We start from the raw sequence: 25,534 nt of genomic DNA on the forward strand, positions 1-25,534 counted from the left end.
GTTATTGGTGTGATAATGTCATTTCCTATGTGACACTGGCAACGAGGCCTAGGACTTTCTCTTCGTAAGGCCCCCTCTGTCCCCTGCCAGTTGCCAGGAGAGACAGCCTAGGCCATTTAGGTTCAGGCAGATATAAATTAGTAGATAAACAAAAAAGTAACAATATATTCTGATTGTTGCACACAAATATGATAATCGAGGATAGATGGTGACTCTGCCCTGACTCTGACCCTGAGGAGGGAGAAAAAAAGAGCTTGTGTTGTTGGTGGGCCCAATAAACCATCTCGTTTTACCTGTTGTGTATATGAAATATAAAATAGGTAAAGCAATACCTTTTACTGGACCACCAGCAAAAGCAGTGTCACCTAATTGAATTTCAAAGAAGGCCGTATACATCCAGCGTCTCCTGAACAACAGCAAGATGGAGCTGAAGGGGCTAAAACTGACTCGGTTCCGAAGGCTCTGCAAAGCCTCCTTCAAAATATTTGTGTAGCTCTATTGAAATTCCATAACAAATCCAGCGGAACCCCTGCAGGATCCCACAAACCACATATGCAGGGTTCCAAAACTTTTTAGCTGTGGGCAATGTAGTAAAATAAGCTATTGGTTTAATCATTCCGACGTTTTATGTAATGCAAGACTATGAACTAGAGGGAGGGAGGGAAGGAGAGAGAGAGAGAGAGAGAGAGAGAACTATGAACTGGCATGGAGAAGCTTTGTTTTGGGGGGCTCATTCCTTGCAAGTTGCAAAGATCCCTGAGTCTCCACTTATGTCAGTAAAGACACATTGATGTTCAGGTACCTGTACCTTTCCCACTGCAAGACAAAAAAAGGATGGGGGTTTAGTGAGCAAATAGCATTCATGAGAGAAAAGGATGAAGAACCTCTGTACCCATTCTTTTTAATTTGTGGCTTCCACTGCTGTATTCTGTCAAACAACAAAAAAGCTGGGGACAAACTACATCCAGCTGAGTGTCACATGTTATCTGGCCCTTAATAAGATAGTCCAGTCTCAGAAGTAAAATGGGAGGGGAAGGATGAGACTCAGCAGAGACTTTGACTCACTAGTTCTTGAGTGGAAGCACTGTATGTGAGGATCATCGTTTCAAAAGGGAAGTTAGGAGCAGAATGTGTTTGCATGTATACTCTGGCTTCAGCTGTTTATACAGCTTGCACGAGTTCCTCTTCAGACATCATAGGACCTCATTTCCAAAACAGTTCCACAAGACCCGAGTGCTCATCCTTGCGAGCAGAAGTTCCTCTGGCTAAATTCCCATCAACCTTTACCCCATGTTTTCCTGGCCTGATTTTGTCAGATCCCAAAAGCTAAACAGGGTCACCCATGGTTAGGACTTGGATGGGAGACCCCTAAGGAAGTCCAGGGTTGTTACATGGAGGTAGGCAATGGCAAACCATCTCTCAATGTCTCTCGCCTTGAAGCATCTATTCGGTTGCCATTAGTCAACTGTTGACTTGATGGCACTTCCAACCACCACCATCCAGTTAAAAAAATTATCAGTCAAGCAGGCCTGTCTGAGAAGCTTTGCTGTCAAAGATCTGACTGGGAATAAGACCGTATTGGAAAGAGTGTGTGTGTGTGTGTGGGGGGGGTTTAATTCAAGTGGGATTGCAAGCCTCCAGGTGGGGCCTGGAGATTACCCACTTTCACAACTGACCTTCAGCTGGGAGAGATCAGCTCCCCTGGAGAAAATGGCCGCTTGGAAAGATGGACTCTATGGCATCGCACCATGCTGAGGGTCTTCCCCTTCCCAAACCCCACCCTCTCCTGGATCCACCCCAAAGTCTCCAGGTATTTTCCAACACAGACCTGGCAACCCTAGTTAATTGGAAAGAAGGGATGAGGCTGCTGTAGTAGTTGTGAATAGGGTTGCCAGGTCTGTTTTGGAAAATACCTGGAGGCTTTGGGGGTGGATCTGGGAGAGGGCGGGGTTTGGGGAAGGGAGGGGCCTCAGCAGGGTACAATGCCATAGAGTCCATCCTTCAAATCAGCCATTTTCTCCAGGGGAGCTGATCTCTGCCAGCTGGAGATCAGTTGTGAAAGTGGGAGATCCCACCTGAAGACTGGCTAGAGGATTAGTGGACTCAATGGCAAGAGAATTCCAGGCACAAGGAGCAGCATGACACATGCTTATGGAGTAGATAAGGGACTTTAGGTAGGGCACCAGCATTAAAGGAGAACGCTGTAAGCCGCCCTGTGCCCACTTGTTGGCCTGCATTGTGCTGTGTATTTGGTCATGGACCGTAATAAAGCAAACTGAACTGAACTGATAGGGCGGAATATAAATCTAAAAATTAAATTAAAGAGAGTGAAGGCTTCCATTTGGAACAAAATAGGTGTCAAGTAACACCTTTAAGACTAACTAAGTTCATTCAGAATGTAAGCTTTTGTATGCATGCGTATTTCTTCAGATGAGGGAATGGGGTACAGTGAGCAGAAATACATATAGCTGGTGGGTTAAGAGTGTAAACTGATACAAAGTTAGGATGAAATGGCAAAAATAGTGTAATAAATTGGAAGACCATTTGGTCTGGATAGCATTTGTGTGGAAAACCAATAAAAGGTAATAAAAGTTGCCTGTTAGTTGCTCTTGCTACAAGTCTAGGTAAAACAAAAGGACATGGATTTCCTAGTGATGTTCTTGTCCACCTAATTTACTTTTTAACATGTAACACATACATATATAACTTCCATTTGTTAGTGCCGAAACTATGAGGAAGAGCTATGGCAATAGCGACAAACTGGGGTGGGGGTGGGGGTAGAGTGAGAGCAAATGTGAAGAAGAAGCATTTTTCCCAGGAGAGAGAAGCCCAGAAAATATTTCAGGACGTATGAAGGCTGAGTGCATGATCCCTGCAGAATCAGACCAGAGGTCGATCTTGTTCAGCGTGGATTCCTGCACTGGCCAGGAAGCTTACAGAAGCTTGCCAGGAAGGCAACAGCCGTTGCTCATTATTTGTCTGTCTGCTTTTAACATTTCTAGACTGCTGTTTGCTGCAAATGAAAGGTGGGTTTATATATTAAAAAAAACTCCAACAAAACCAAGAACAAATATCAACAGCTTTTCAAATCCTGTTATTGCCAAAAGATCTAGTTATCGGTGCCAAGACTGGGAGGTAGGGTTGCCAGCCTCCAGATAGGGCCTGGAGATCTCCCAGAATTACAACTGATATCCAGATGACAGAGATCTGTTTCCCTGGAGGAAACGACTGCTTTGGAGGGTAGACTCTAGGGCATTATGCCCTGCTGAGGTCCCTTCCTTTTCCAAGCCCCAACCTCTGCAGGTTACACCCCCCAAATCTTCAGGAATTTCCCAGTGCTGAGCTGGAGATGGGCAGAAGATGGCTTTAAAATTCAAGCTGTACTAGGTGGCTTTTTGGTTGCTCTCAACTTTGTGGTTCTGCGGGACAGTTTCAGTAATCTAGCAGAGATGCTAGAAACTGGAGAGCTGTTTCAGCATGGAGTGCCATTAAAATCAATGGAGGCTTGGCCATGTTGGCTGGCTTGCTGTAATGTGAGAAAGTTCATCCGGGGGGGTGGGGGTGGCAGGGGGCACAGTCAGGGCTGGCCCTGCCACTAGGCAAACTAGTTGACTGTAGTGTTGCCAAGTCCAATCTGGGGACTTTAGGGGTGGAGCCAGGAACAAGTTTGTGACAAGCATAACTGAACTCCAAAGGGAGTTCTGTCCATCACATTTCAGGAGACTGCACGTCTTTTAAATGCCTTTCCTCCAGTGTAAATAATGAAGGATAGGGGCACCTTCTTTTGGGGCTCCTAGAATTGGATCCCTGGAGCCAATCTTTTTGAAACTTGGAGGGTATTTTGGGGAGAAGCACTGGATGCTATGAAAATTTGGTACTTCTACCTCAAAAAACACCTCCCCCTTGAGCCCATGGATCAATTCTCCATTATACCCTATGGGAATCAGTCTCCATAGGGAATAATGGAGTGCCCAGCAGACATTTCCTTTCTGAAAGGGGGGGGGGCTCCCAACTGGGATTGGCAGCCCTAGGCAATGGCCTAGGACACCGGCTCTTTGGGGGAACCAAATTGGGTGCCCCCCATGTGAATTGGTGACAGTGCAGACAGGGTGTGTGTGTGTGCCAGAAGTTACCCTTGCCTAGGGTGCCAGTCAGTTTAGGGCCAGCCCTGGGTACAGTGTTTGTAGGCATTTCTGAGAAAGGCCAATGAAAGGGGAGACTGGGGGACAACGCTTTATGGCCACAATCACCCCCGGGCCTAGGAAACTGAGGAAACTGCATGCTCGGTTTAATGACATATTTGGGTTGAATCTAGGTAGGGTGATGTAATCCCTGGGGAATCTTTGCCCATGGTGGTTATCTGCAGTCCTTCTTCTGAGGTTGAACTGAACTGGTTCTCAGTCCTGTTGCCAGTGCAAGGTATATGAGGGCTTTTACCGTACAGCTGCAGATATATAACAACGTCTTTATTGGCATTTTTAGAGCAAAATTATAAAGGACAGTTTTCAATTTTAAGTTGCAGCTGTTTGCAGTTCCCATCTTTTTCTGTTTCTGTTCTGATGTTTGTTTGTTTCCGTCCCTGTTCATGTTAACATTTTTTTAAAAAAATTACGTATCCATTAAACTCATTTGATCCCCCCCCCCCTTTTTATGTGTACAAATTGTCAGGGAGTAACCCTGACTGCAGCGATTGGTGGAGCAGATATGCCCGTGGTGATCACTGTGCTCAACAGTTACTCCGGATGGGCTTTGTGTGCAGAAGGTTTTCTTCTTGACAACAATCTAATGACTATTGTGGGTGCCTTGATTGGTTCTTCTGGAGCTATCCTATCATACATCATGTGTGTGGTAAGCCAAATAATATGCATGGTGGGCCTCACGGGCTCTCTCAGTGGTAGAGCTATGGGCTGTGTTGTATGGCTTTCCTAGTTCCTTCCTTCCTGCCTTCCCTTCCCTTCCCTTCCCTTCCCTCAAGGTGATAGGCATATTTAAGGTTCCCAGGAGATCTGCCATCCAGGCATTTTCCAGTCCCAAACTTTCTTCAGTTCAACAAAGGTTGCAGTGCCAGAGACTTTGGAATCTATGGGTAGGACTTCTTAAAAACAAAGGTAAACTTTGAAATATGGTGGCATCCTTTGGCATAATGTTCACAATGCATAATTATTATCATATTATATATGATAATAATTTGAACATGCTGGTTAGTTCTAATGGATAAAAAAATTCAGAGTATATTTTGTGATGTCTTGGTTACAGTGTTTGACTATGACCAAGGTGACTCAGAAATCTCTGCTTGCCAGGACACTTACTGAGAGACTGCAAGGTTTTGCCCAGAATCTATCACAATACTTCTTGAGTAATTGCGGAAGAAACTTTAATGAAGACACATATAGCAAATACTTGTAGCATGTGTACGCAAAGCTACTGACCTTGCCAGATTGTCCTAAAACAAAATTTGCAGTCCAAATATAGGATATAGGCAGTGTTCCCTCTAAACTGAGTTAGTATGAACTAGCTCACAGTTTTTTAGCCTCAGGCTCACACATTTTTGTCTTCGCTCAGGAAGGATGGCCCCAGAGCAAAATAATTTATGCAGTAGCCAAATCGCTTGCTCACAGCTTTAAAGACAGTAGCTCACAAAGTAGAATTTTTGTTCACAACACTCCACAGCAGGTACATATATGAACACATAAAACAATGTAGTTATGGGTATATGAATATATATTGGATAATTGACTATTCATCAGCAATGACAACACTATTAGGAAAAATCAATAGATAATTTCTGACCTACAACTTTGAGACAAATTATTGTCGAACTTGTACCTGACAGAGACTTTGGGCAAGTCAATCTTTCTCAACCTCATCTGATTTCAGATTTCTTTTCTTTTCCCCAATGGAACTCAAGGTGGTACGCATATTTAAGGTTCTATGAACGCCACCCTGAGCTCTTTGGGAGAAGGGCAAGATAAAAATGTGCTAAATAAATAGCTTCTTGATGAGACAAGATGTATGAGGCAGAAGAACCAAAGAGTTTCTCCTTGAACCTTCTACTCAGCATGTGTGTGCTAAAAGCCAAGTAGAATGTCCTTGTTTTCAAGACAGAAATAAGTTTAAAACTTCCCAGTCTATTACGGTATTGGCCTTAGAGCCTTGTTAAGATGAACCTTCTAGAATGCAGCAGGTATGCCTCCAGCCCCCATTAATTGAAGTGGAAATGGTGAGGGAATCCCTCACAAACCAAACAAAAACAAATGACAGTTTCATAACACCAGTGTTTGTTGGATCATATCCTTGAATAATAAGGCAGGAGGAAATTATCTAAGATGCATGCTTTGGGGCGAGGGGTAGGATGGTTTCCAGTGCACTTTTGACCTTTTTTTGCCAATTCATGTTTATTTCCTACCAAGGCCATGAACCGATCTTTGCCCAATGTCATTTTGGGTGGATATGGTACTTCATCCACAGCAGGTGGAAAGCCCATGGAAATAGTTGGCACGCACACTGAAATTGGAATTGATCAAGCTATTGATATGATCAGAGAAGCTAATTCGATCATAATTACCCCCGGTAAGAGTGAAAGTTTTTTTTTATTATGCCCATGGGCTAAGTAGCCAACATCACTCAAGTTCAGGCTATGCTTTGCTATTTTAGTATTGGCTGCAAAATTGGAAATCTTCTGAAAAATCGACTGTCAAATGTTTGATAGCGAAAGTCTGGCCAATAAGTTAAGTGAAATGGTTTGCTTGAGGGATGGGAGACAGCCATTTATGATTGGCTGAAAGCCTTTATTTGAGTTTTGGCAGCCGAAATTTGATTTAAGTATGTAATTGTTACGCTTTGCATGAAGTAAATTTTTTTTTTTAAGTTGGTTGTACAACCATGTTGCCAGTTTGATGCTCATAAACGATAAGAGAAAAAATAGCACCAGTGTTTACTGGACCAACTTTTTAAAAACAGCAAAAGTTTTCAAGTAACAAGGAACTTTGCGATCCAAGTAGACCACAAATGTAACTAATTTGCCTCAGGACCTGGAGAGTGTATATTTTAAATAAATAAAATAAACATCATATCTTTCATATGCTACAGAAAACCAGGCATACTTAAACATGTTGTTTTCAGTGGGTTTAAATTGGCAATTGCTAAGTGAGCACTGAGATAGAACTCACCTGGCATGCATATACATTATGCTCTACCTTTTATCTCAGAGATTCAGGTCTAAATGAATTCATCATTCTTTTATTGTACTTTTACTAGTGATTGCTGAGATAGCAATAGCCTAACAAAACCCAAAATGCTGCATAGCACTTGCTGTCTATTTTTAAACTTTGTGGTTAAAGAAGGAAGTGTCCTTTTCTCAGCTATGTTTTATGACCACAACATGCCATGTCAAAGTAGTTTTGGAATTCTCTAGTTGAGCATTCCTCCCGCCCTCTTATAACAAACCACAAAAACATATCATATTTGATGAATTTGAATTCATAGCAAAAGAGATATCAAACAATTCCCTCTCGGCAACGATGAGGGAACTTGACCTCCACAGAAATGTCTCTTGGAAGTATTGCTCACAGAACTTGAGTGGTCAGTCTGACCCACTGGTTCCCTGGGCAAAGTGTCTTTGGCATGGACATTTGAACTGACCTGTCTTTTCTTGGGATTTGGAAGATAAAATATAATATTGACTTAAGTGGTGTACCTGCTGCTTAAAGGGAAAGCTGCGCGCATCTCTTTCAAGTGAGAAAGATGGTTCTTTTTCCTTGGGGTGTCTGAAGTAAGGTGCAATACAGAGAAAAGGAAACATGCTAAAGTTCATTCTAATGCCAAATATAACTTGGAGGAGGGATTGTACAGGTTAAGAGAGAAAATTTAATACTTCAGACATGTCTTTCAGACACACTCGGAAAATTTGGCTTTCCTTGCTTATAGCTCTCAAATATTTCCTGTTGGTCATGATACTTAAGATTCCTCTCCTGTGGTGAAGCGTGTGTGGTGGGGGCTGTCCTGGAACTAAAGAGAGTGTTCTGAATAGAACAGAACCAATGGGGGGTGATCCCCTGGTTCTTTCTAAGCAGTTCTGAGGCTTTTTGGTGATAGCTTGTGTTGGTATATTTATTTCTTAGTCATTAAGACATGTCTGTCTTAATTTCCTTTGTTGTGGCATATGTTGAGCTATGCAGATAATTGTGAAACAGTTTGTTAGATTAATTGCTTGTTTGAGGACCACGGTGGACCAGCAAAATTTATTTACAACCAAACAAATGTTAAGAGCCCCGTGGTGCAGCGTGGTAAAGCTGCAGTACTGCAATGCAAGCTCTGCTCATGACCTGAGTTCGATCCTGTTAGAAGCTGGGTTCAGGTAGCTGGCTCATGGTTGACTCAGCCTTCCATCATAACAACATAAGAGAAGCCATGTTGGATCAGGCCAATAGCCCATCCAGTCCAACACTCTGTGTCATACAGTGGCCAAAAAACGCCCCCAAGTGCCATCAAAGTGGAGCTAGAAGCTCTTCCACTTTGCCCCCCCCCCAAGTACCAAGAATATAGAGCATCACTTGCCCCAGACAGAGAGTTCCAATAATAAGTTGTGGCTAAAAGCCACTGATGGGTCTCTCCTCCATATGCTTATCCATTCCCCTCTTGAAGCTGTCTATGCTTGTAGCCACTGCCACCTCCTGTAGCAGTGAATTCCACATGTTAATCACCCTTTGGGTGAAGAAGTACTTCCTTTTATCTGCTCTAACCCTACTGCTCAGCAATTTCATTGAATGCCCATGAGTTCTTGTATTGGGAGAAAGGGAGAAAAGTACTTCTTTCTCTACTTTCTCCATCCCATGCATAATCTTGTAAACCTCTATCAAGTCACGCAGCAGTCGACGTTTCTCCAAGCTAAAGAGCCCCAAGCGTTTTAACCTTTCTTCATAGGGAAAGTGTTCCAAACCTTTAATCATTCTAGTTGCCCTTTTCTGGACTTTTTCCAATGCTATAATATTCTTTTTGAGGTACGGAGACCAGAATTGTACACAGTATTCCAAATGAGGCCTTCCGAGGTCGGTAAAATGAGTACTTAGCTTGCTGGGGGTAAGGTGTAAATGACTGAGGAAGGCAGTGGCAAACCACCCCGTAAAAAAGTCTGCCATGAAAATGTGAAAACAGCGTCACTCCAGAGTCGGAAACGATTGGTGCTTGCACAGAGAATTACTCTACTTTTACCTTTAAATGTTCTGAGCTTCTTGAAGGAAGGGTGAGATAAAAACATGCTAGAGAGATAATATTTTAATTACCTTTCCACCCAACTTAGGATGCCCAGGGTGGTGATGTACTGTGGCACAGTAATGTGTCTAGGTTTGAGGTGATGTGGCAGCTGCTCTGGGCACAACTTCGCCCAGAAACACAATGTGGATATGAAAGACTGTGTTAATATTTGGCCAATTGCCCAAATAATGTTGGGATCAGAAATATTTTCTTTCAAACTAAATATCTGCTTGTGTGGGTCCCCAGGTTGGCCAGGGAGGAGTCAGCCATATTGTGGCTTCTCATTGGCTCTCTGCTTTGCAACCAAACACAGGAATAACACTGTTGGGAGAAGCTGGAACAAATTAGAAACAAACAACTTTGAACAGATGATGTTGGTTGGTTGGCATCAGAGGGCGTGGGGATGAGGGAAATGGTGCTGAGTTGATAGAGTGATGTCATTTCTGGCAAATATCTGGAACTGATGTCACTTCACTGGCTTGATGTTGATTCAGTGGGCGTTTTCGCACTGACCTTCAAGTGGTGCGACCACCCTCCTCACGCCGGCGGATCTGCAGGGATTTCGCACCAGAAGCGCCGGCGCACCCAAAAGAGCCGGCGACTTCCGTCGCGAAACCAGCTCAAACGGAAACCGCCAAGAAGCAGGAAAACGTTTGAGCTGGTTTCGCGACGGAAGTCGCCGGCTCTTTTTGGTGTGCCGGCGCTTCTGGTGCGAAATCCCTGCAGATCCGCCGGCGTGAGGAGGGTGGTCGCACCACTTGAAGGTGAGTGCGAAAACGCCCAGTGATTTAGGGTTTGTACAGAACTCTTTGGTTTTACCTACAGCGACGCAACATCACTTAGAATGTTACCATGGAGTTTTGCCCATATCCTAGAGCATCACATAAACATCATGCTGATGAAGTGACATCACTTCTGGATATATGCTGGAAGTGATGTCGCACTACCGGCATGGCACCATTGTTTAAAAAAAAAGCTACAAAGGTTGTGGCAAGAGTAATCTATGGATTGATTGACTGAAACATCTTGTGATGTACCTTGGGACAGTTGCAGCAGCTTGTTGTAAGGATAAAATGGAGGAAAGGAGAATTTCATGTTTAATATTTTCATTTTCCTTTCCTATTTAAAACAATTATAAAGAACAAAGTATCCACAAAAGCTAAGTACATGCCTTCAACTCACAGCCACCCATTAAAATCCACACCACCCTCCATTTTTGAAGTTGTAGTTCGATTAATTTTTTGATAAGGCCGATCAAAAATTGTTGACCTCATTATCGTTGTTCATACCTCAGAAGGATGCCCATAGTGCTCTACCACGGGGGGGGGGGAGTACAGTGGGAGAAAGTACAGTGGTTTCTGGTGGTCCCTTCTTTGAATTAGCTTTGCTTAGTGATGAAGACCACCTGGGGATGGGTGAAGTGTAGGCTTAATCACTGACCATTTCTTTGAATTGTTGCAGGTTGGGGCCTTTGTGCTGCCAAAGCCCAGTATCCCATTGCTGACATGGTGAAAATGCTCAATGAACAAGGAAAGAAAGTCAGGCAAGTGCTACCCCCATACGATGGAGCAGAGATGAGGCTTGGTGTGATAATAGGACTGCGGAGAGTCAAACTGAAACATCTGGTCTGCCATGAAGCTCACTAGGTGACCTTTGGACAACGTCACCTACCTCACAGGGCTGTTGTAAAGATAAATGGAAAGGAGGGGAGAGCTGTGCACACCACCCAGAAAGAAAGGTTGGGGAAGTACTCAGCTTTAGGGAGCCAGCATGGTGACATGGTTAAAGTATTGGACTATACCTAGGAGACCCAGGTTTGAATCCCCACTTGTGCTGTGGAAGCTCACTGGAAGACCTTGGGCCAGCCACACTCTCTCAGCCTGACCTACCTCACAGGGTTGTTGTGAGGAAAAACAAAAGACAGGAGAATGATGCAAGCTGCTTTGGGACCCCACTGGGCAGAAAGTGGGGGGGGGGGGATGAATGAATTGAATAAATAAAAATATTTATTGTATATAGCCAAAGGCTGTCACAATAAAAGATCAAGCACATGGCGATAAAAATAATCAAACAGAACTAAAAACAGCATGTAAAAGACTTCATTATAAGATAAGACAACCAGAACAAATTAATGTTAAGTTACAGAAATAGAGTACAATTCAACTCAGCCATAATAGATCTTATTAGTTATAAATATTGGTGTACAATAAAATTGTAAACATCTAAAGTAAATCCAATTAGTCATATAAAAGATTATTAACTGAGGTGTCAGTCTTGGCTCTAATGTTTGTTCGTTTATTTGTTTGTCTATTTTTGCAGCCAGGGCGAGAAATAAATAGTTCCAAGGTTAGTTGTTATGGCAGGGCTTTCTTTCTGGAAAAATAGCTGCTGGAATGCTCAAGAGGGAAATGGAGGAGAAATACACAGGTGCCCCTCATGAACTTTCAGACATTTGTTTGAGAATTTTGTTTTCACAAAGAGGTTCCGGAACTCCACTCTGCCACATTCCCCAGGGCAAAGAAGCCCTGGTTATGGCCAGTCACTGGTGGGAAGTATTGACTCCTAAGCTCCCTTTCCATTGGCTACAGGCCCCCACTTTGGCCCCCATGCTGTTTCTGAGGGTCCAGTATGAGGTAGTGTGATATAGTGGTTAGAGTGTCAGACAGAATCTGAGAAAACCAGGTTCAAATCCCCTCTCTGCCATGGAAGCTTGCTAGGTGACCTGGGCCAGTCACATACTCTCAGCCTAACCTCCCTCATAGGGTGGTTGTGAGAACAGAATGGATGAGCTATGTAACCCCCCCCCAAAAAAAATAGCTGATAGGTTAAGTTTTATTTTGGAGAGGTCAAGATCTGGGGTAGCTCTCCTGGTAGATTCAAGAGTGGCCTGTACATATAGAGTTACCCTCATTTGTAATGGACATAGATGGTTCTTTTCTCAGTTTTATCAGCAAGTGAAGTATTGTGGGTGGAGAAACTGTGCCCATGGGATTTCTGCACATTGTGAAACTTTTGAAGGCATGGACCTTTATACGATGGCAACCTTAGACATTTACAGATGGGCCCTGACCTGGATAGCCCAGGCAAGTCTCATCTCATTAGATCATGGAAGCTGACCAGGGCCGACTCTGGCAAGTCCTTGGATGGGAGACCTCCTTGGAATACCAGAGCCAGGAGGCAGGGGCAGGCTTCATTCAGCCTCCTCTCTAAAATATCCTCCAGCTGGGGGCAGTCACCAGAAGTTGCTATGACTTCCAGGTGCACACACAAACACACATGTACGTGCACGTACACACACACACGAAATAATTTTTTTAAAAAATCTCCAGTTGGGAAGTGCCTTGAAAGTGCATTATTTAGTGTGTGTGAACTCACCCTTGTTCTGCAGCTGCAGCCTTTGCCAGAGCAAACGGTATTTTTCTTCTCATGCTCCCCAGACCACCAATAGTCTGGTGGTCTCCACAACCATAGTCCCGGTCAATGTTCCCTCTACAAGTCTTGTGAGCAAAAATTCTGCTTTGTGAGCTACTGGCATTAAAGCTGTGAGCTCCTGTTATTAAAGTTGTGAGCTCCTGCATAAATTATTGTGCTCTGGGGCCATCTTTGCTGAGCGAAGACAAAAATGTGTGAGCTGGAGGCTAAACATCTGTGAGCTAGCTCACCCTAACTCAGCTTAGAGGGAACACTGGTCCTGGTATGTTACGATGATAGTGTTGCTGATTGCCAGTCATGTTAAATGGTGGTGGTACAAAGAACAGGATGCATACATAGATTAAAATAATGGAGATGTGTCAAATAACTAATTCTGCCAGTTTGAATGGGGCACCTCTTGTGTTAATCTAGGTGCCCCCTTGAAGCTAGTATCATTGTGAGCTGCGTTCTTTCAGGAGAAATGGTTGTGTAGGGCAATGGCAGCAACTGTCTAAGGGGAACATATCTGCTAACTAACATGGGGGCTGGGCTTGGAAGGAAAAGGACCAGGTAGCAAGTGATGTGAAAGAACGAGTATCACACAAACCTGCCTTATACTTAACTGGTTCATCAAGGTCAGTATTGCCTGCTGGCAGCAGCTTTTCCAGGATCTCATGCTGGTCCTCCAGAAGTTGGGAGTTGCAAGCCAGAACTCAAGAAGCCAGGCTGAGTGGGCAAAGTTCTTTCCTTACCTCTTGCTTGCTGTGGGAAAGAGGCAGGGCAGGTCGCAACCCTGCAGCAGCTTGTGCAAAATCGGATGGAAGCATTGGGGGGGTGGGGAGGGGAGGGAGCTCCGACAGCAGAAGAAGCCTAGTAGGGAATCGATCATAGATTATAGCAAGGAAGGTTTGCTCTTCTGAAGATTGTTGTACTGCTTCTCCTGAATCTTCAGAACCTAAGAACCCTTTGTTGCCTAAGCAGTGCTGAAACCTTTTGTGCTGGTGGCTTGCTGCGTGATGTAGGAACACAGATGCTCCTGCGTCCCTGGCTTCAAACCCAGCAGTTAGGACCCTGTTCGCCATACTCATCCCTGCCCCATAGGATTGCAGTGAATAACTCCTACGATGTGTTCCAGGTGTAGGTGCTGCCGCCCTGTTAAACAGCTCCTTGTGAACCCTGGCTGCCCCCCCCTTACCACATTCTGTTAGTGCAGCTTTTCCATGGGAGGGAGGGGGAGATGAGCGTTAGAACTGGCCTGCCTCCACCTGCATAGCCTTGCTGACATTTATCAGTTCTTTTTTTTAATTAGTTCATCGTGTCTTGGATACAAAGCAGCCATTCTTTCCTCTGTTGGTTTCCAGGTTCGGCATCCATCCGGTTGCGGGCCGCATGCCAGGGCAGCTGAATGTTCTGTTGGCAGAAGCCGGCGTGCCTTATGACGTGGTGTTGGAAATGGATGAGATAAATGAAGATTTCCCAGGTAAAGAATGAGAGTTGGAGTTTAAAAACAAAGAAAAGAACCGTGGCTTATCTTCTGTTCAAACCATCTCAAGAATTTTGATTTTTATTGTCTGCTTCTTTAGTTAGGCCAAAGTGTAATCACTGTGTCTCAAGTGGTATTTTTGGCTGATATTGTGGCTTACGGTAATACTTTTTAAAGTCTGATACTGTGGTTTAGGGTAATACTTTTTAAAGGCCATGATTTAAAGCTAGATAAGACCGAAGCTTTGTGTGGCTCACAGATAAGGCAACCTTGATATTAAAACAATATACAACAATTTATGGAATGACTAAAGGATCCCCTCTCAGTGAAATGCTTACCTGTCCTTTGTCAGGAGTGTGAATCTTAGCAGAAATTAATACCTGACATAGGTTTAAGGTTGCCAAGTCCCCCGCGGCCTCCAGCGGAGGACTTGTACCGTAGAGTTTCCCCCTCTCAAATTGCTAGAGCGTCCGAAAACCAGAGTTTTCCTGGAAACACCTAAAACAGCTGGCACACAGCATCACCAGCACGATGACGTCACTTCTGGGTGACGTCAGGGGAGGTTCCCATCACCGGCCCAATGTGGGCCGGCGGGTTGGGAACCTCCAGGACAGGAGAACCCTCACTCGGCCCGGGGGCGTAGCAGCCCCTACATAGGTTGGATCTAGAAGGTTCTGCTATGCCACTGGGATGCTTCCAAATGGTCCAGTCCTGCGTCATACCTGTGGGCACTTTTAGAAGTTTGAGAGCAAGTGATTGCTGCTACAATAAAATGTCTGCCATTGAAGAGGAGGAGGCCAGTCACAAAATGGCTGCAATGGTGGCTAGGACTGATCACAAAATGTCCTGAGGTTCCGCATATTGCCAGGAGGTTCCAAGCCAAGCATCTTCCTACAGTGGAGGCAGTTGTTTTGAGATGGGTGTTCCCTGCAGGCAGAAGGATCAGTCTTCTGGGCTGTTCTGAAGCTAGGGTTGCCAGCCTCCAGGTGAGGCCCGGAGATCTCCTGCTTTCACAACTGATCTCCAGCTGGCAGAGATCAACTCCCCCTGGAGAAAATGGCTGCTTTGTGCCCTGCTGAGGCCCCTCCCCTACCAAGCCCCTCTTTTTTGTGGATCCACCCCCAAAGTCTCCAGGTATTTTCCAACACAGACCTGGCAACTCTATCTGAAGCATCTCCTGCTCCAGTGAAGTTCAGGAAAGCCAGAATGGGCATTTTGTCTTAGAGAAGAGATTTTTGGGAGAAGATGCAAGTGGCCATCAGGGACACGTTATCAGGCATCACAGCACTCATAGACACCATGGCGGGGGATCACCATTGCAATATAACAAAAATTAAGCTGGGTCAGAATCTATCTGGCCTAGCTTCTAGCAGAGGGCAACCAGATGCCTTTAGGAATCTTACAAACTTGGCCTGAAGACAGCAGTCCTTTCCCTTTTGTTTGTTCCTGTAAGCAGAAACCACATGGATGGCACAAAAATACACAATTACTTCAGCTTCACGTGCCAACATTGCCCTTCCTCCAGGGCTGTTGTCACTGGCACAATGACTAATTGCACCTTCTGCCCAGTCCAAAATGTCCAGGTTTGCAGACATTTCCAGTGTGGCATAAGACCAGACCAGGAAATAACTTACTCCCATTCCACAAATAGTACAGGGCTGCAGCAGGCATGCCTGAGAGAGAAAGAGATGGAGAATTCCAAAAGCCCCAGGCATCCACGTAAATCCGTGGGAATTGCCTCCTTCCTTCAGTGAAAGCAAACCTTCTTATAGTGCTCACAGTTGCGTTTCATTGTACGTACCTTTTAACAAGTTGCTTTCCTGTCATTCAGAGTTTGTTTCAAATATTGATGTAGCTTTGGGAAAGTTTTCTGAACCATGCCTTTTGTTGTCTCTGGAGAAATAAAATCAACTTTGCAAAGGCTGAGTTGCTAAGTCTAAAGCAGAGGGCACTGTTTAATAACCTGCCATCCACTCACATGCTGGACACATTGCTGAGGCGTGGTGTGATTTTCAGGGGCCTGCAATCACTCTGGGAGACTGCTAAATCCTTATTGGCCCCTACCTGCGGGTGGCCACAAGGAAAGACGGCTTTGAAGGGATTAGACATATTAATGGAAGAGAGGCCCATCGGTGACTACTAGCCATGATGGCAGCAAACCTTTGAATACTAGTGCTAGGAGGGAGCAGCAGACAGGTGTGCTCAGCCTCTATGCCCTGTTTATTGGCCTTCCAGTACAACTGATTACACATGAGCCTCCGTGGCGCAGAGTGGTAAAGCTGCAGTACTGCAGTCAGAGCCCTCTGCTCATGACCTGAGTTCGATCCCGGCGGAAGACTCAGCCTTCCGTCCTTCTGAGGTTGGTAAAATGAGTACCCAGCTTGCTGGAGGTAAAGTGTAGATGACTGGAGAAGGCAATGGTAAACCACCCCGTAAAAAGTCTCCTGTGCAAACGTTGTGAAAACGTCACCCCAGAGTCGGAAACAACTGGTGCTTGCATAGGGGACCACCTTTACCTTTACCTCACAACTGATTGGCTGCTGTATGAAACAGGATGTGGGGTTAGATGGACCTCTGGTCTGATTCAGCAAGGGCTCCTCTTACGTACTTATCTGGCCTTATGAGTGGCAGGGAGGATCCATATATAAACTTTCTCTCAAAGTTCGATCCCAGCAGAAGCTGGGTTCAGGTAACCGTCTCAAGGTTGACTCAGCCGGCTCAAGGCCTTATGAGTGGCAGGGAATAAACTTGCTCTCAAAATGAACATCAGCTTGGGACCTGCTGCCATTAAGCCAAAACTGGTCTTGCTTCCTTCACCCCAGTTTTCTTGGTTTTGCTTTTCTTGTCTTCCTCTCATCTTCTTCTATATACTTCTGCCCCTACTTTAGAGGCTACCCAGATACTGACCCCCAAGTTTGTTTTTTTGAACCAGGAATAAACACCTGTTAAAGGACACTCCAGTTGTTCCCCATTAATGGGTTCCCATTAATGGAATCCAACTTCGGGAGCTTATCCTAAGTCTCAGGAAAGCGTCCTGCTGTTCCCCAGCACACTTCTCAGCTGACTTCAGAGGTGCTCTGCTTCCATAGACCTTCTGGTGATGGTTCTTTGTGAGGTCAAGTGACTAACTGATGATGGTGTTGGGATAGGGTTGCCAATCCCCAGGTGGGGGCAGGGGATCCCCCGGTTTGGAGACCCTCCCCCCTCTTCAGGGTCATCAGAAAGCGGGGGGTGGGGAGGGAAATGTCTGCTGGGAACTCTGTTATTCCCTATAGAGATTTATTCCCATAGAAAATCATGGAGAATTGATCCACGGGTATCTGGGGCTCTGGGGGGGCTGTTTTTTGGGGTAGAGGCTCCAAATGTTCAGAATAGCATCTAGTGCCTCTCCCCCAAATACCCCCCAAGTTTCAAAAATATTGGGCCAGGGGGTCCAATTCTATGAGCCCCAAAAGAAGGTGCTCCTATCCTTCATGATTTCCTATGGAAGAAAGGGATTGAAAAGGTGTGCCGTCCCTTTAAATGTGATGGCCAGAACTCCCTTTGGAGTTCAATTGTGCTTGTCACAGCCTTGTTCCTGGCTCCACCCCTAATGTCTCCTGGCTCCACCCCCAAAGTCCCCAGATATTTCTTGAATTGGACTTGGCAACCCTATGCTGGGATGGTGCCAGATTTAGACAATTGGACTAACATTACAATCTATTATGAAGTGGGAGCTGTTGTACTGATTCTTCCACCAAGTTTGGGACATGAATTGTATCCAAGAGAAGGGCAGCATGGTGAGTGTGAGGACTGGAATGCAGCTAAAAAGGGGTAATTGAAAAGGATTTTTTAATAGAAATAGTTAGGAAGCTGTATCGCAACCTACAGTCTAAAAACGAGGTATGGTCTGTATGTGGTTGAGGCTGTCAAGAAACAGAAAGGAAATGGCTAGGGGGTTAGGCTAAGAGGCTAAGTTAATAGTGGGGTGTGGAAGCAAAGGCATAAAAGAGGTGGTGTGGTGTTTTTTCCCTTCCTGCCTCTTCAGAAGAGCACCGGTCTCCTGGCTCCACCCCCAAAGTCCCCAGATATTTCTTGAATTTGACTTGGCAACCCTTGGGATGCACCATTATTCCGCTATGCAAGGCCATAGAAAGTTGTGTGAAGTGAGGCTCTAACTAGCTTAGGGTGAGTGTCTGGACTGATCATAGGATTGCCAGTTTCCAGGTGGGGTCTGGAGATCTGTTTTGCAACCAGTCTCCAGTTGGCAGAGATTAGCTCCTCTGGAGAAAATGGCTGCTTTGAAGGGTGGACTTTATGGCACTGGACCCTGTTGACTGGACCCTGTTGAGGCCCCTCCCCTCTGCAACTCCTGCTCTCTCCCCCAAAGTCTCCAGGTGTTTTCCAACAGTGACCTGGCAACCCTAGATCAGGGATTGGAACTCAGGCCTGCCCAATCTGACAGTCTGTTCCTGCCACCACAACAGCTCCTTGGTAAAGCTTGAACAGGCGCAAGCAAGTCTTTAAATAAATAGTCCTGTTGAGCAAAACTCCATCTGGCTTGTATGTTATGCAAGGCCCCAAAAGACTCATGTCACAGAAGACAGATGGATTAGTTTCCCCCCATCAGAATCGATGTAAATAACATGGTGTGTTTGGTTTGTGCTTTGTTTTGTTTTTTTAATTTGGGGCCAAGTTGAATAGTTTTTTGTTTAAAAAAAAAAAAAAAATCCCTACACTCAGTGCATTTGACTGGCAGTCACACCAAACCCTTAACGCCAGCCCGTCAGTTACCAAAGTTCAGACAAAGTTCTGGGCTCCAGGGGGGAGGTCCCTGTTATTTTTCCTGAAGCAACAGACCATGGAGAAGAAAGGGCACAGGAGTTTTTGTGCTGAATCATTAAGGAGGCCTGTGTCTCTGTGCATCCGTGCACTGTAAAATAATTGCTGCATCACTATATAACTTATGCAAACTGGGCGTCTTTGCACAGATCTGAACATTTTCTTCATAATTTAGTCTGCTTTTGGTGGCCATGGGGACAGGAAAATGCCCCGATGGAATCTAATTCAGCACATACATGCCAGCTGCTGATTTCGCTAGGTGTTGGAAGCACTGTTTAAAGGCTCTCTCAATGTCACCCAGAGTCGGAAACGACAGGGGTGGAATTCTAGGAGGAGCTCCTTTGCATATTATGCCACACACCCTTATGTAGCCAATCCTCAAAGAGCTTACAAAAAAAGAGCCTTGTAAGCTCTTGGAGGATTGGCTACATCAGGGATGTGTGATCTAATATGCAAAGGAGCTCCTGCTAGAGTTCCACCCCTGGAACTACCTTTACCTTTTACTTTAGCAAGGGTCTCCAACATGGTGCCAGAGAGCTCCAGGGTGCTCATGAATACCTTTTCTGGCACCCCCTAAGTATTTTTAAGAAGTGGGAGGGGGCCAGGTGAGGCTTTTGCCCAGTAAGGCTATTGATTGACTATTGGAGATTTGATTGGCTGTGCAGATTTTATTAACATGTTGCTTTGGCAGCAGCTGCCACCATGGCCCAAGGAATGAGGGTTGCCAGTCTCCAGGTGGTAGGGAAAGTTTTCAATGAGCAATAATCGTGCCTCAGATTAACCTCATTGGCTACGATACTGCCACTGCACGAAGTCTCCAGGTGGTGGCTGCAGATCTCTCGCTATTACATCTGATCTCCAGGCAACAGAAATCAGTTCACTTGAAGGAAATGACTGCTGTGGAAGGTGGACTCTACAGCATTACAACCTGCTGAGGCCTCTCCCCTCCCCAAATCCCACCCTCCTGAAACTCCACTCCAAAATTTCCAGGTATTTCCCAACCCGGACCTGGCAACCCTAAATTCTGCACTGTGTTACTGAAGTTAAAAAAAAAAAAAGGTAAAGTTGCAAAAGGTCAAGGCATGCCAGCTATGATTACCCACCTGTGCAAGCACCAGTTGTTTCCGACTCTGGGGTGATGTTGCATCATGATGTTTTTGGGGCAGACTTTTTGCAGAGTGGTAAAGCGGCAGTACTGCAGTACCGTGATCTGAACTCTCTGCTCACGACCTGAGTTCGACCCCGGCGGAAGCTGGTTTCAGGTAGCTGGCTCAAGGTTGACTCAGCCTTCCATCCTTCCGAGGTTGCTAAAATGAGTCCCCAGCTTGCTGGGGGGAAAGTGTAGAGGACTGGGGAAGGCAATGGCAAACCACCCCGTAAAAAGTCTGCAATGAAAATGTGAAAGCAACGTCACCCCAGAGTCGGGGAAGACTGGTGCTTGCACAGGGGACCTTTCCTTTCTTTGCCATTCCCTTCCCCAGTCATCTACCCTTTCCCCCCAGCAAGCTGGGTACTCATTTTACCAACCTCCGAAGGATGGGAGGCTGAGTCAACCTTGAGCTGCCTACTTGAACCTTGACCTGCAGCTGCCTTACCATAGCTAGGCCATGGCAGCATTGCCTACTGAGATTCGGTTACTCCATCTGGAATAGTAGTGGCCAGAGTGAGAATTGGCACAACCAGTCTCATTATGGATTTAAGGTGCCAGATCACCTGTTGATCTCTTATTTTGATAGGCTGTACACAATGGGGGTCCATTAAGACAGATGTTCTTTCTTTGGGTCCATTAAGACAGATGCTTGCCCAGGAGCCAGGAGTTCCATTGTGTCCTCAAGCAAGCCTGGGTAATTGCAATCCAGTCCAAGTGACATCAGCACATTGCGTTTGGGGGTGGGATTTCCTCCCACTGGCCAGTTGTTCACTGGTGGGCTGAAGCTGAAAAAATTGGGGGATCCCCCACCTCCAACTGGGGAATGGCATCCCCAGGGCTTTTTTTTGTAGCAGGAATTCCTTTGCATATTAGGCTTCACCCCTCTGATGTAGCCAATCCTCCAAGAGCTGACAGGGCTCTTAGTACAGGGCCTACTGTAAGCTCCAGGAGGGTTGGCTACATCAGAGGGGTGTGGCCTAATATGCAAAGGAGCTCCTGCTACAAAAAAGCCCTGGGCATCCCTATGAGGTCGCTCTCCTCCCCAAATCCCACCCTCCCCAGACTCCATCTCCCAAATCTCCAGGTATTTCCCAGCCCAGAGCTGGCAACCCTATGCATTTGTAAGTTCTAAGGATGAAAAGAACCCCGTGAGATCTGCAGCCACCACGTGGAGACTTTGTGCAGTGGCAGTATCGTAGCCAATGAGGTTCATCTGAGGCACAATTATTGCTCATTGAAAACTTTCCCTACCATCTGGAGACTGGCAACCCTCATTCCTTGGGCTGTGGTTACAGCTGCTGACAAAGCAACATGTTAATAAAAATATGAAACTATCAGATATGCTTCTTCTGTAGGCCAGGAAACACTTTATTGATCACTCTGTTTCTGCTCCCATCTCCAGGGGACTGAAAGTTTTCTTTGGTGAAGAGGTTAGCTTTTTCAAGTTTTGAAGTGTTCTTTATTTTGCAATAAGTTGTCTTTCTCTCTCAGAGACAGACTTGGCTTTGGTGATTGGTGCCAATGACACCGTGAACTCCGCAGCCCAGGAAGATCCGAACTCCATCATAGCTGGCATGCCGGTCCTGGAGGTCTGGAAAGCCAAGCAAGTGAGTGGTGATTACAGAGAGAGGTGGCATTTTATTAGACTCTGAAACGATCTTGCTTCATCAAGGCAATCAGAGTGAACTTTCTGATTGGGAGGGAAAGGTCCTCTGAGACTTTCTGCTTCGATGAGAAAGTTGCATTCTTGTGTAAACAAATGAGAAGCCAAGCCAAATCCCTTGATGGTCTTAAGGCTCAAGTCTTTTGGGGTCCTGATTTTGCAAATAAATGGGCAAGCTGGGGCACAAAAGCAGCTGTGTGCCAGGGCAGGGTCACATTGTCTTGGTTCCCAATTTATGACCTAGGCTTTTATTATTATATGATTTCGCGCCAGCTCTGGGAGCGTGAGCGCCAGTTTGGTGTAGTAGTTAAGTGCACGTACTCTTAACTGGGAGAACTGGGTTTGATTCCCCACTCCTCCACGTAGCTGCTGGAATGGCCTTGGGTCATGCATAGTTCTCACAGAGCTGTCCTTGAAAAGGGCAACTTCTGTGAGAGTTCTGTCAGCCCCACCCACCTCACAGGGTGTCTGTTGTTGGGGAGGAAGGGAAAGGAGATTGTGAGCTGCTCTGAGACTCAGATATTCAGAGTGGAGGGCAGGATATAAATCCAGTATCATCATCATCTTCTTTATACATTCCAAAGCCAAAAGTCATGAAATACCTTTTATTAGAGAGCAAGACCGTGAGCCATTCAGAACCCTGCAGCAGGATGGATGCGAATTAAGCACATGGAACTAAGCATGGAGAAATGTATTTTCATGGCTGAAATATGCTGTCTACATTTTTAGGACCAATGTTATTTCTACAATACATTCAATGTCATTACTTGGGTAACCCTCTTCATGCCTCTTCTGTTGTCTCCCTAGGTGATCGTCATGAAGCGCACCCTGGGCGTTGGGTATGCTGCCGTTGACAACCCCATTTTTTACAAGCCCAATACCTCAATGCTGCTCGGTGATGCCAAGAAGACTTGTGATGCTTTACAAGCCAAAATCAGGGAAAGCCACACTCATTAAAATGTTTCCAATCAGACCCGATAGGGCACGATCCAACAAATACTGATTGCACTGAATGAGTTCCGGACTTTGAGATCAATGGATCTTAAACTGTATAATGTGTGCCCTTATTGGTATCATTCAAAAAGATTTATATACAGCTACACCAGGGTATGGATGGGACATGTAGGATGAAGCCACATGGCTGAAGGTCAGCACCTCTGGGTCTTTTCAATGCCTAGATTGGATGCCTCTTGTATGCTGCTTTGAGTTTGATGGTGACAGAAAGGGTGGATGAAGCAGTAAGTTGACTTCTCAGATTTGCAGGTAGGAACACCTCTGAAAATAATGTGAGAAATGTGTATGGCTTTTGTGTCTTAACAGATGAAAATGTAAATCTCTGCATTTATTTTAAAAAAGTATACCATCATTTGCTGATCAGCTGTTTTTTTTTTCCTAACATTATCACTCCCATCACAGACAAGCATTTCAAATAGACCATTCCCTGATCTGGATAGCCCAGGCTAGCCCGATTTTGTCAAATCATGGAAGCTGAGCAGGGTCGGCTCTGGTTAATGCTTGGATGGGAGACTACCAAGGAGGTCCAGGGCCACTATGCAGAAGCAAACTGCCTCTGTTCACCTCTTGCCTTGAAGAACCCTATGGGATTGCTATAAATTGGCTACAACTAGATTTTGCCCATTAGGGTTGAGCAACTGGCTACCTCAAACCCACTGAGTGGTATCATTTGCCATCTTAGTTGCCAGGCAAGATAGATGCATGGAAGGGGATGTGACTTTAGGCAAGCAAATTTCTCAGACATCCACAATCCACACCTCAGTGCTGCTCTGCTACAAATTAGAACTGGTTGCTCACCAGGTAAGGCATGGCTGACTTTTATGTAGGCATATTAATTCCTGTTCCCCTGCATGGGTCCAACCCAGCTGGTTTAGTCCACCATCTGCACCTCAGTGCTGTTATGTTATAGAACCAGTTGCTCACCTGGTGAGGCATAGACTTTAACGTAAGCATATTAATTCCTATTTTTCTTACATGGTTCTAAATGTGAGGCTTGAGGTTACTCTTCTTGGGACAGATCAGTTAGGACCACCGGGGCCATGCTCTGCATATTGTTTTGTGGTCTTCATTTTTGCCAATGCTGATTAACACCGAGCTCGTGGCACAGAGTGATAAAGCAGCAGAACTGCAGTCTGAACTCTGTGCTCATGACCTGAGTTCGATTCTGGCGGAAGCTGGATTCAGGTAGCCGGCCCAAGGTTGACTCAGCCTTCCATCCTTCCGAGGTTGGTAAAATGAGTACCCAGCTTGCTGGGGGGAAAGTGTAAAAAGACTGGAGAAGGCAATGGCAAACCGCCCCGTAAAAAAGTCTGCCGTGAAAACATTGTGAAAGCAACATCATCCCAGAGTCAGAAACGACTGTTGCTTGCACAGGGGACCTTTCCTTTCCTGCATAAAAGCTGAATGTCCACCTCCATTACTCTTCCTGGGAGATACTACTAAACATGTCTTCCTGTGGTTGCACTGCTCCTGATTGGGATACCTTTCAGCAGTTTTGCCCCTTATCATCAGCATCAGAATTTCCAAAACTGGTGCCTTGATGTTAGGGATTATCTTTTGGAGCGACACTAGTTGCTGTGCAACTGACTGCAGCCAGAAGGAAATGTGGAAGACTGTCCTGTACCCCTCCCCTCCCCTCGGGTCGCTCATGTTTTAATTATGGGAAAATCCAACCTAAGTGTTGCGTCTAGAAGGAACCAAACCTGGTTTGTAAAAGCTTTTATCACAGCACTTTTCTTTGGAAAACATGTTTTTTAGTTAAATGTGATATGGAAGAAATTAAGCCCCTCCCCCTTTCTATTTGGTTGTTGTGCAGTCCATTCGGTCAGGAGGCACATTTTGGGTGCCCTTCCAGTGGTCAGAAGTTTGTCCTTTTCCATTATAATCCAGCAGCCCTTTTACAAAGTTGTTTTAGAATTTCCTAAAATAAATTTGAGTCCTTGTTGATCAAAATTCCTATACAGGAAACAGTATTCATCACTGCACAAAGCCAAAATTTCCTTTTCTTGACAGCAATAAGTGTGAATGTTTGAAGGCATTTTCTCTTACAGATAGCTGCTTAAAGACATTTTTTCCTGTACAAACATTTAGTTTTGTATAACATCGGCAGTTCTAGCAATACAGGCCTTGATCCAGAGAGACTTGAAGGACGCTTTATTTTGTTACAGATTGTAGCTGTAAAGCTGGACACAAAGGAAAATAGCCGGTAGTGCCATTTCGTAAATGCTTGCGCAAGAGTTCAAGTGGTGCTGTAAAAGACGGTTCTCACATTCCCAGTTGTGCAACTTCAAAAGCGTCTTTAAATTTAGTTGCTCTTTTGTCTCAAGATGTTCTAACATGAGTTGTATGAACAGCTCTTTCGTGAGCAAAAGGCAGTGCTTTCTACCTGCAGCACTGCTACTCTGGATCAAACCTGTGCTCTTACAAGTTACAACTGGGGTGACTCAGCTGAGGATGGAAGCTCTTGTATTGCTCTTTTTGTGTTCACAGTAGTGAAAACCAGTTCTGTCTCTGCCAGGCTCTGTATCTAAACAAGAGATAGGTTCTGTCTTTTCTTACAATACCTGATGCTGGCTGTAGGTTGACACGAAGCAGGGGAACCATCCAGAGTGAAAACTCCTCTAATTCACTGCCTTAAGACCAGAGATGATGGTTTCTACCTTAGGTGGTTTTTAAAAGGGATTTGTCGAATTCCTGGAGTACATCTCTGACCAGGTATCTGAAAAAAGGAGGTTTTGCT

General features: G+C 45.2%; 1 protein-coding gene and 2 pseudogenes across 1 annotated transcript in view; 2 read left to right on the top strand and 1 right to left on the bottom strand.

The window, feature by feature from the left end:
• LOC132587555 (NAD(P) transhydrogenase, mitochondrial-like) overlaps positions 1–23,146 on the top strand; it is a 108,238-nt gene extending 85,092 nt beyond the window's left edge. The window contains exons 17-22 of the mRNA XM_060259844.1: positions 4,669–4,848; positions 6,411–6,570; positions 10,714–10,795; positions 14,025–14,143; positions 21,609–21,724; positions 22,588–23,146. Of these exons, the coding sequence (XP_060115827.1) occupies positions 4,669–4,848; positions 6,411–6,570; positions 10,714–10,795; positions 14,025–14,143; positions 21,609–21,724; positions 22,588–22,737 (807 nt within the window). The 3' untranslated portion in view covers positions 22,738–23,146. The remainder of the gene's footprint in view (positions 1–4,668; positions 4,849–6,410; positions 6,571–10,713; positions 10,796–14,024; positions 14,144–21,608; positions 21,725–22,587) is intronic.
• Positions 19,701–19,783, bottom strand: LOC132587991 (U4 spliceosomal RNA; annotated as a pseudogene).
• On the top strand, positions 21,291–21,373 carry LOC132587993 (U4 spliceosomal RNA; annotated as a pseudogene).
• Positions 23,147–25,534: the final 2,388 nt, after the last annotated feature.

The sequence above is a fragment of the Heteronotia binoei genome, chromosome 19 (assembly GCF_032191835.1).
Source record: "Heteronotia binoei isolate CCM8104 ecotype False Entrance Well chromosome 19, APGP_CSIRO_Hbin_v1, whole genome shotgun sequence".
Lineage (NCBI taxonomy): Eukaryota > Metazoa > Chordata > Lepidosauria > Squamata > Gekkonidae > Heteronotia > Heteronotia binoei.